The sequence below is a fragment of the Melanostigma gelatinosum genome (assembly GCF_949748355.1).
Source record: "Melanostigma gelatinosum genome assembly, chromosome: 22".
NCBI classification, from domain to species: Eukaryota; Metazoa; Chordata; class Actinopteri; order Perciformes; family Zoarcidae; genus Melanostigma; species Melanostigma gelatinosum.
In genome coordinates this window covers 13,427,594-13,439,489 of record NC_136655.1, presented here as the reverse complement: position 1 = coordinate 13,439,489, position 11,896 = coordinate 13,427,594, and the positions used below count along the sequence as shown (strand labels likewise).

The following is an 11,896-nucleotide window of genomic DNA, read 5'->3' as shown; positions in this document are numbered from 1 at the left end:
CGGATGATCAATCAAAGGAGTTTCCTGGGTGACTGGATTTAGTTTGGTCCTAAAGATTGAAAGCTGAACATGTCACACTATTAGTATAGAGAGGGAGGATTTCACAACTGAGTTCAGATTTAAACAAGTAATATTCTTCAGCATTACAAAGTGTCAATAACCATTTGTTTTTTTATATATATTTTCTCAATCCAGTACCAAAGTAACTGATGCTGAAGGTGAAGACCAATCACTGATCATGAAGGCCACATTTTGTACAAGAAGGGAGTTCTGCGGCCTCTTCCTCTTCCTGACTGTCTTTGTCTTAATCTCTGTGCTACGTCACATGGACATTCTGGAGGTGAGAACTTCGTTTTAGTGGGATCGTGTGAAGGGGGGACCCTGTTTGAAATGTTGAATATTAGTCAGGTTTTTGGATATTGTTTTAAAATGTGTGTTTTAATGGTCTTCATTAAACCCCCCCCCCCCCCCTTAATAAAAAAAAAAAAAAAAAGAAGCAACAGAGCCTTTTAAGCCTTCATAGCCGCATAAGAATCGGACCAATGAGAGAACAGTTTGCTCGCGCGTGGCATTTGTTTACAAGATTTAGTCCGCTGTTAAATGTGAACACAAACCGAACAAAGGAGCAACTGCAACAAAGCAAACGAACTGAAGGTGTGAAAACGCCCTGAAACACTGCAACAAAGTTTCAATAACTTTCAGTGACACAAGGCGTCACTTTTAAAGAGCAATACGGATGCGAGGACACACGCACAGGCTCAGAGGCAGATTATCACATTTAATTTACAATTAATGACAGACTAGCCAGGATGTCTTCGGACAAAGCATCGATGCGGCGCGACACAGTGTTGTTGGACACCGGGATCATGTCCAACTTTTTTGCTTCTTTCTCCCCAATCATACATTCCACCATCTCTCTGGCAGCTGGCAAGCTCACGTCTTCGGCGATTGTGTGCGGTAGCCCCTTTCTCACTATTCTGTAACCAGATATGAAGCCCGTAGTGCGTCATTTATAGACCCAACACATGAATGAGACTCCAGTTGTTTTGGGCTGTTTTGTAACTCCTCCAATTTCGATATAAACAATGTAAGGGGCTTTTGACTTGCACTGGCATGCTTGGTGTTCAGGTGGCGACGTAAATAAGAGCTTCAGACTGTTAGCCAGAACCTCACTGCACACCACGCACTGTGGCTTTGGGGAATCTGCGTTGCCAATACAAGTGAAGCCCAGACACAGATACTTTTCATCATATTTACTCTTTTTTTCCCAGTCTGATGCTCACCCTCGTTTCCTCTTTTTTCACCTTGACTCGATGGGCCGATGTGCTCCCGATTTGTCTGTGCTATCCCTTCGTCCTTTTCGGCCTCCTCCGTCTCATCTTCCTCTGACTCCCGTTCGATTTCTTCTCCCGGTCTCTCCCCAATGCACCTCTCCGTTCCCCTCGCCTCCGATTCCTCTCTCTCTCTGTCCCTCTCCTCTTTTACGACTGATAGCTTCAGATGTCCCACCTGACAGTTTTTAAATTAAAATTACATTTTTTTTTTATATTTAATATTATTACACCATCAGACCGCCATTACACTTTTCCTCTCGCGCACCCCCTAGAGGCAGCTCGCGCACCCCACTTTGGGAATCCCTGCTTTAGAGCAAACCTCCATGTGTTACAACCCACTGGTTCCCATTCGTTCTTACTGAGACATACATCTCAACAAACGGGTCAGAAGTATAGTTATTAAAAAGCCCCATGAAAGTGTTTGTAACAGGTTCTATTTTCTGCCTTTTTTTGCATCTGTCAGAGTTGTATCTCTGACTGAATATCCCAAAACATGAATTTCAGTGAACAAAACTTTGAAATCACACGAAAAAACAATCTTTGAATTTAACGTTCACTTTCTTGCCTTGTGTAAAACAGAAAGCAAGATTATCTTGAAACTTTCCCCCTGGGTTAATGTTGAGAACAGTTGTTAGCAACCCTCCAAATAATATTCAAATCTTGGCCCTTTCACTTTATTTGGTTCATTTTTTTTCAGTGCATATGTTTGATGTATCTTTGACACCATCTCTCTCCACCCACTGCCAGTTTCAGCCTAAATTCAACTCCATCATCATCATGCCGAGAGTCTCCACTCACCCGAACGAGATTCACAGCTTCTGCACCTTCCAGCCACTGTCCCCTGAGGACGCTCTGGAGGAATATCTCATACTCGACTCCACTGCTTGGCCTGAAACTCCACTTTTGCCAGCTCCTATTTCCCTGCAGCAGACCAGTGATCCAGCCCACAGCACCTTCATCATTCTACCAGGGAGGAAAGGGGGAGAGTGGCATGTAGGGGATCAGCTGGAGGTCATGATACAAACCTCTGACTTTCAGGGTCGTCCCAAGAAGTCTGGGGGGGACTTCCTACTCGCCAGTCTGCACAACCGGAAGCTTGAAGCAGGTGTGGCTGGGCATGTGGTGGATCATCTGAATGGGAGCTACTCTGCTGTCTTCTCTTTACTCTGGGAAGGAGACGCACAGGTTGAGGTGACGCTAAAACCATGATGTTTAATGTAATGACATTGTAAGTGTTTTTAACATCATAATTCATTGTTCACGAAGCCCTGCCCTAACTGTTGCTATGCCTGTTAACTTCCACTTCTCACACAGCACATATGCAGTTTGTTCAGCTGACAGGGACAGATGTAACACTCAAAGTCTCAGTCATTTCAGACTCTTTAATTTCAGACCGAAGCAGGTTCTCATGATTGTAGATTTATTTTCACCTGCAAACTGTCATTAGCAGATTTATTTACCTGTAGCTACCTAGTTAGTCCTTGTATTATAATGATAATTAAAAAATGCTGACATAATCTTGTTTGGCTGATGTGGATGGTGCACACAACGTCTCAGATATCAAGATCGGCTGGGGTTTTAAATCCAATGAAACAAGACAGCACTGCCAACGGCAGTTTAGTCTCGAACAGCAGCAGCCAGGAGGCTCACACATACTGGGGAAATACTACACAGTAGATGTGCTAGTTCTGAAGGTAACTTTAAAAAATATATCTTTACCTAACCTCTACATACTCCTTGGTGTTGGAAGTAAGGCTATATTATAATGTCAGGTTGGTTGTCAGGTTATGAAGGTAGCCAGTTGGTCAGATGTTCATGCTAAAATTAGCAGATTACATGAAAGCAGACAAACAGAATTAATTCCCTTAATCTGTAGGACTGTTTCTCTTGTGTTTTTTAGTTTTGAACAAGTTCACAAAAAGACAACTCCCTCTCTAAACACTTACCATGCAGAGTATCTCTCCTGCTATAGTCCCATGCACACCACTTCAACATGTTTTAGAGCTTGACAGACCTGCCATGCCTAGGTACTGTTGCTAAGCTTTGATTGTACAATCGCTGTTCAGGGAAGGGTTTAGATCAGGTGTCCTCAACGTTTTTTCAGGCCAAGGACCCCCAAAGGAGCAGGGACCCCCGACTATATAATTATATTGTATAAAATTGTGTTTTATGTTAAACTGGGCCTAGTGCCATGTATAAACATACCTCTTTATTCTGCATTCAACACTAAGCTATTCAAATAATACACAGGTTAATATTTTCATGTTTTTATTTTAAACATGTGCAAGGTACAGTGAGTAGGGAGGCCGTGCCACTGCCATTCATAAACATACCTTGTCAGCTGATACCAATGCTAATGTCAACATTGTCTGTCAATTGCATGATAATCATGCATACAAGCTATTCAAACTGATGTTTTTATCTTAAACATAAATGTGGAAACGAAAATGAGTGATGGCCTATTCGTGCCACTGCCATGCATAAACATACCTGTTATCTTGCATACAAAACTGAACTCATGGACAGATTCATGTTAAGAATTTCTTTTTTTTCCCTTTTTTTTTATTGTCTAATCAACCAAACATTTCGAGGACCCCCTGCAGTACCTCTGCGGACCCCCTAGGGGTTGCGGACCCCCTGTTGAAGACCTCTGGTTTAGATGAATTGACAATTCTCCAGAGATGATTGTCTTGAATCTTTATAAATGTGACGTGTGGAGCTATTCAATGTATTTGTCTCAATTGATATGCTGACCATGATTGACTTGGTGAAAACTCTGGTTCTCTATCCCATCAGGTGACTCTGGTTCACCCTGGTGAGGCCATCTCAGTGCTGAACAGGCTGAACAGAGAACAGCCCGACAGGATTTACTTCAAGAGCCTCTTCCGCTCAGGCTCACTCTCTGAAACCACCCTCTGTAACGTCTGCCTCAGGCCAACCCAGCAGCCGCTGTGCAACTACACTGACCTCCGTACAGGCGAGCCGTGGTTCTGCTACAAGCCAAAGAACCTGAGCTGTGATGCCAGGATCAACCACTACAATGGAGGATGGAAATCAAAGGTTCTCAATGCCAATGAGGAGAAGCTCTTTCAAAGGTGAGGAGGCAGAGAGACTGGAATTTTGTGTGACTTCTAAATACGTACATCCATTGTTACCTTTGTAACTCCTTGGTGGAATGTTTCAGAAGTTTGTAACTACATGCAGCTAAGATTGAATATAAAGATTTTTTTTTCCACTTGGGGGCAGCTCAACAAGCTGTTAACATATGATCACCTTGTAAAGTAGATATGGCTCAAATGTGAGCAAACACTGGTCTATTTAACACCAGTTGACATGGAGACATTAGCATTCATTTGGAGTTGTGTTTAATATTTCTTCTCCCTTTAGCTGTATTTTGGTCTTCACCGACATCGGAGGGAAATAACTAACTTAATCTAAATGTGGCGCTATGTTCAACCTGCTAGTCGCTAACATTGTCTGTCTGCGGTTAACTGGTTGGTAGTAAACAATTGCCCTTCACTTGGCGGGCAACTGTGGCGAAGTGGAGAGCAGGGTTGTCCTTCAATCAGAGGATAGGCGGTTCGATCCACTAGTCCAGGGATTCTTAACCTTTTTGACCTCGGGGCCCAACTTTTCAAGCACAAAGTGTCCCGGGCCCATTCAAATATTAACACTGTATTGGTTTAACTCATTGATCTCACTCTTGGTTTGATTTGTATTCAATGACTATATTAAATCCGCTTACAGTTTAACAAGCAAAACCCTTGTCAAATAAATGAGATGATACAATGTGATGATCACAAAGACATTTATTTATCATGTGTATGTAAACCTGCATACACAACAAGAAGCTGTTGTGGAATATTTCCTTAACAAGTTCAGGAGTGAAGTTGGTTTTATCCAAAGTGTCTAACATAAAAACAGAGTCTCGATGAATGATCAAAGTTTCAAGAAGTCAATTTAATGTTTGCAAACAGAGAACACAAAACACCACCACGTATTGCAGTGAGCTGTGAATATGCTCTCCAGACACAAAATCCAAACAAGATATTTATACCAGCCGGCAGAGAGGAACAGATAAAACACAGGAGACTACGGCAGAAATGTTTAGTCTAACAAGAATCAGTTGATATAGAGAAAGACCACGTCGGCTGTTTGTCCCGACTAAGATAGAAGAGTGACCTTCGTCCTAGACCAAATAGGTCAATGTGTTCAGACATCCAGACGCCCATACAAATGAACTTTCTAAACAGCAATATGTCTCACAGATAATAACATGAGGTTAAAACATTTTTTATCATTACAAAGCCCAACAGGCTAACAATTCATGGAACAAATCAAGCTAACACAAGAACAAATGTAAAGGCTCAAGTCAGGCTTATTAACTCAAAAATAATCAAGAATTAGATTTCACTACAGAAAAAAAGAGGGTCTCTCAAAAAATCTGAGAAAAAAATGCAAATTTGACAAATAATATGTGGTAATAAAATAAATACATTCAAAATAATAAGTTTCAAATTAAATAAACTAGAAATAAAATTTAAATAAAGTGCAAATGAAGATATAGCCTTATCATACGTGAACTCATACGTGCCCACCTCTTAATGAGACACTTGGGCCTCTCAGACACGATCGGATCCAGTCTGGGTGGAATGGGGGAAAGGCTCACTCTCAGAGTAGCCTCCAGTGTTGCTCTGAGTCTGTTTCGGGCTTTGGTCTCAGTTGTGGCCACACTGGAGAATCCTGATTCTCACAGGTATGTGGTCGTGAATGGGAGAAGGTGTTTCACAGCCCTCAGTGCTTGACATGGGTACTCCTTTGAGACAGCAATCCAGAAGGAGCCCAGGTCCAGTTTGCCCCACTGCAACTTTAAAGTGCTGTCGCTGGGATTCCAGATGTGGGGGCAAAGCAACATCTTCTTCAGTGGGATCCACAGAAAATGGGTCTAAAATCCACGTGTCCGTCTCTGGGATCCTCAGGAAAGTAGTCATCGAATTTCTCTGCCAGTTGTGAGAGGTGCTGAGAGACTGAGTCACTGATCTGCACCTGAGGAGAGTTTTCCAAAATGTCAGACAAAAGTGGAAACATGTCCATCCTCTTTTCCTGGGCCCTCTTTGTCCACAAAGCAAGTTTTGTTTTGAAAGCTTGAAGTTTGTCTGCAACAACAAATATGTTGGTATTTCTCCCTTGAAGTGAGATGTTCAGCTGGTTCAGCAGTGAAAAGATGTCACAGAGGTAGGAAAGTTTCGCTGTGAACTTTGTGTCAGCATAGTAATGTGCCAGAGGATATTTTTTCTCAGTGAGAAAAGAGAAGACCTCATTCCTCAGCTCAAACAAACAACTGAGGACCAGTCCTCTTGAGAGCCATCTCACCTCACTGTGATAGAGCAGCTGGACATGATCTGCTTCCATGTCCTCAGTTCACAGCTCTACTTTTAATGAAGTTGATGGTTTTCACACTCACATCCATCACCTCATGGAACTCTGGGGACATATTTTTTGCTGCAAGGCTTTCACGGTGGAGAAAGCAGTGGGTCCATTTCGCTTCTGGTGCACGATCAAGTATCTGCTTGACGACGCCGTTATGCCTGCCGGTCATTGACGCTGAACCATCACTGCACACCCCAACACAGTTCTGCCAGTCCAGGCCGTTCTCAGTGAAGTAGTTATCCATGCAGCCGAAACATTCCTGAGCCGTAGCTCGTGTTGGTAGCTCTCCACAAAACAGTATGTGTTATGTGGGAGTTCGCAGGTAGGACCCAAACGCAAGACCACAGGAGACAGAAGTTACTATGAACAGGTTTTATTTCGAATGTGTGAAGGTGTGGAGCCCGTGGTCCGACACCAGAGTGGCAGAGCGACGGTGTGAGGCCCGTGGCTCGACACCGGAGGGCTGGCAGCTTGACGGCGAGAGTAGTCCGTGTCACACAAGGAGGGCAGAGCGGCGGAGTGTAATCCGTACACACAAGGAGGGCAGAGGACGCCACGGGGTTGACGCGGGTGAAAGACGGTACGACCTGACAACCCCAGACTGCAGGGCCAGAGCTTATGTAGTGCCAGGAGACTCATTAGTGGGCCATGAGTCTGGTGTGTCAGGCAGCAGGAGGTGATCAGCTGGAGTGTCCTCAGCTGTGCACACTCAAGGGTGTGGCCATGGAACGTCAGGTCAGACAGGGATCCTGGATCCTGACAGTATGTCTTCGTGCAAACTACTGTCCCAGCGATAGCGAACAAAAACCAGCAGCAGTGCGGCATTCGTGATATCAGTGGACTCGTCTAGTTGCAAAGAGTAAAATGGGCTACTTTTTATTCTTTCCAGAAGCTGAAGCTGTATGTCTGAGGCCATGTCCGCGATACGGTGACTCACAGGGTCGTTTGAGAGTGGGATAGTCAGCAGCTTCTTTGCAGCAGCCTCCCCAATCATCTCACGGCACATATCCACAGCGGCTGGCAGAACCAACTCCTCCGCTATGGTGAATGGTTTCTTACTTTGTGCCACACGTCTGGCTACGAGGTAGCTGGCTTTCAAAGCACATTTTGAGTTACCAGTCAGTGACACGACAGACCTTTTCTGCATTTGTAGCCCATTTTCCTTTCTCTTGAAAAATTCCACCGGCTTTCCCACGAGCGTTGGATGTTTCGTCGCTACGTGTCGCTTTAGTTTCGAAGGCTTCAGTGCTTCGTTTGATAGCATTAGCCCACATTCCACACACTGAGCACTTGGCTCTGCCTCGTTGCCTCCGTTCACAAAGCCGTACTTAAGAAAGTCAGGGTTGTACTTGCGCACACATTTAGACTTTTGGGGGGTATGGCACCACTGTCATCTTCATTTTTTCTTTTTAATAACTTATCCATAACTTTCGCTACAGGCTAGCGGCTAGCTGAGTGTCTTCTTCTGCTTATTGCAGCTTGTTAAACAACTGACTGACGCATTACCGCCACCAGGTGGTGGGAAGCTATATTGTAACTGAGCGTCTCATGGACAACAGTGATATCTCTGGTGTCTTCAATTGATAACCTATGCGGTCCCGCGGCCCTCGCGGCCCACAGGTGCAAAACTGAAAGTTTTTTGCGGCCCTCTAGGTGGCGCTCGCGGCCCACTAGTTAAGAATCACTGCACTAGTCGCATGTCGGTGTGTCCTTGAGCACGACGTACATTCAGTTAACCTTTAGTAGCTAGCATAGCATATGTCCGAACCCGAGTTAATGATGTGCTAAAGTACTCTGCTGATGTTAGCTCCACACGTTTTAATCTACAAACGTAACATTTTAGAAATGCATATCTCCTTCCAACCTCTCTGGGCAACGAGTTTCACTATTACACAACGTTTAACCATGACTAGCTCCAGATCAACAAAACGAGCCTGAAAATGAAGTAAATCTGAAAGGATTGCATTGGAGTTTATAGAGCAGAGCTGTATAGTTGTCAGAGTTGGCCAAAGCTCCACTTTGATTGACCAGTGCGCGTTAGATTGGCAGGACTAGCCAACGGGTCAATTGGTTTATTAGGTTTCCGGCATGAAAGAGCTCCATCCATAAAATATGTTGATGAGAACGGTGAGACTCAACCAAAACAGTTTAGTTTGCCGCCTGTAAAACTCTAAAATGAAAGATGCTAAACAATCTGTAGATAGTTATCATTATCTTTGGGTTCATCACTGTGAGTGGCACCTTGAACATTATACAGTCATTGGACCCATTACTTTTTTGAATTAGTGCCATTACATTTACAAAGTAAGTTTTGTGTGATCTTGAATGAACTTTCTAGCAGTTGATTCCCATTTGTGTTTGAGTGCTTGATTTTTCTAGTTTGATTAAATTATTTTAAATGTTTGCCCTCCTTTTGTATCTATGTCCTTAATGTTGAAGTGTTTTTAAGAGATATATTATGTGTGCTTTTCTTCAGGGGTGTTAACTTGAAAGTCTACATTCGGGCTTCAGGACCTGCTAGTGTTACCGTGTTGCCACAAAAAGAAGGTAAAGCATGATATTGAATTATTATTTATTACTGTTACTGCCACAACTTCCTATAACAATAATTCAAAACAAAATGTGTTTCAGACAATGGTCCTCATGCAAGAACCACTTACAAACAGATTTGTTCTTTAGTGGCTTGTACGAGTTTATTACAGTTGTCATAACAGTCAATATTGAGTCTGAAATACCTGTATAAATTACACTTAATAATTATGTTCACATTTTACTCTGCGATTTCAAATTATAGGCTAATATAGTTCTAAATGTATTCATACAGACTAACTTCATCATCATTCATTTGTACTGGCTTTTGATGCTATTGTTTAACTCCAATATCTACAGTATACGACCATCTCATACTGCAAAACAAGTTCAATTATTTGACCCCTTTCTGTTGCAGTCATCAATGACGAGACATTTTTCATATGGAACCATTTTTTCTTTATTTCAGTGACAGTGCGACCCTCAGGTGACACGGCAATAACATGAATTGTATCCCATCCCTTGACTTTAGCAGGTCCTTTGATGTTAAAAATTAGAGACTTTGCTTTATGGATCTCTGAATGCAGGACTTCAATATAGGACATATGACAGCGTTATATGCTATTGTTGGGGTCACTTATAATTCTCTTGAATGCCCACTCATTTACGCATAAGTGGCATTCATCATGTTTACGCTGGTCATTGACACGGTTATCTGAAGTAAGGAGTGTTTGCTGAATCTGTTGTGGTACACTCGTACGAGTTTACCGTACAACGACAAATTATGAGAAAGTTCAGGAAGAAGCGTAATACATTATTCTGGGTAGCATTCTCCGGAAGAGAGATTAACATTTTTCAGCCAATTTCAAAAGAGTTCTGTGGCTTCAGCTGTTAGCAGTGTTCATAGTCTCTCGGGAGTAAGGATAGTACTTAAGAGGTTCATACAATCACTTTATACTTTGGTTTTGTTTTTTCTTGGGATAACCCCAACCTTATTCTTTAACTTCCTCTCAGGTCAAACACAGGTAAAGAGCAGCACTGTGACATCTGGACCCTCTGGTTACTACTACCAGGGTGTGTGGCGAGCACTAGGTGGCACCACAGTCCGCGAATTCAGCGCGTCTGCCATCAGTCAGTGTCTGAAAGGCAAGGTGGTCCACATGTATGGAGACTCCACCATCAGGCAGTGGTTTGAATTCCTCAACGAGGCTCTATCAGGTAGCTGATCCACAGGGATTTCTGGCAACAAATGATTTTGTTCCCACTGCAGCTTAATGTGTTCCCCCTGTCATACTTTCAGGTCTTAAGAAGTTTGACCTGCACAGCCCGGAGAGAACAGGACCTCACATTTGTTTGGACTATGCAAACAACATCTTAGTGACGTTCCGCTCCCACGGTCCTCCTATCCGTTTTGACCCCTTAGACACGAGAGAGCTTTGTTACATTGCTAATGAGCTAGATCACTTAATCGGAGGCCCCAATACTGTCGTAGTTTTTACCATCTGGGCTCACTTCGGCACTTTCCCCATGGAGATCTACATCCGGCGGCTGCAGAGCATCCGCAGGGCGGTGGTGCGGCTGCTGGACAGGGCTCCAGGCACGCTGATCGTCATCCGGACAGGGAACCCCAAAGATTTAAACCTTTCAGTGTCGCTATTCAACAGCGACTGGCATTCGCTGCAGTGTAACAAGGTGCTCAGAGCCATGTTCAAAGGACTGAATGTTCATCTGATTGATGCCTGGGAAATGAACCTGGCCCACCACCTGCCGCATAACCTCCACCCACCACCTCCCATTATTAGGAATATGATAAACCATCTATTGTCCTACATATGTCCTCAAAATGGCAGCTAGATGTTTGTGTCTTGGGGGAGAGGAATGTGGATTTAAGCACACATTGAGTTTACATGTTATCTCTGAGTTTCCACCAAGTTCTACATTATTCCAACTCTCACGTGACATCACAATAATCCAGCTGCTGTGCAAGGTAACTGCTAGCCTAGCTATGTTGAAATGTAACAGCTAGCCTAGCTATGTTGAAATGTAACAAAATCCCACTTCCAACACTTCTTAAGCCCACTAATTAATAAATAAAATAAGTAGAGCCGAATAATGCAGTCAAGAAGGTTGCACATTTCCTCATGTTTGGATACTTTTCCTCTGTGAGTAAGTTCCCAAACTGTCCATGAGCCCTGGATTTCGGCTGAATGTTAGCCTGCGAGTGAATCAACCTCAAAATCTTCCCGAAATGCGTCGCACATAAGGGTAGCAACTGGCTCGAGTAAAGCAAAGTCTTGAAAGCGTTTGTCAAACTCTGACAGACACTTGTCCATCTGTGCGCGTGTAACATAGTTAATGATTCCACTTGCCATCACTGGCCAATGGTTGCTCGTATTACTATATTATTTAAGTTATTGCTGATCCTTATCATTTTCATTTTATTTCCTCGTTTAAATATCATTTACAACGTATTGTAATGTTCCATTTCCAGAGTCGGAGACAGGGTCCTTTCAATAGGTTTATTCATCACAACCGTCACTCTTATTTCCGAGTCTCTAGCGAACATTCGGCGTCGAACTACTACAGTGTGTTACACAACAACA

At 43.3% G+C, this 11,896-nt stretch overlaps 1 protein-coding gene across 1 annotated transcript; it reads left to right on the top strand.

Annotated features, from left to right (window-relative positions):
- Positions 1 to 238: 238 nt before the first annotated feature.
- LOC306795772 (NXPE family member 3-like) lies at positions 239 to 11,147 on the top strand (the record flags this gene model as incomplete). Its single annotated transcript, XM_079294393.1, has 6 exons — positions 239 to 340; positions 2,082 to 2,525; positions 4,131 to 4,429; positions 9,241 to 9,311; positions 10,308 to 10,511; positions 10,594 to 11,147. 6 exons carry the CDS (start codon positions 239 to 241, stop codon positions 11,145 to 11,147), a joined length of 1,674 nt encoding a protein of 557 aa, XP_079150519.1.
- Between the last annotated feature and the right edge of the window lie 749 nt (positions 11,148 to 11,896).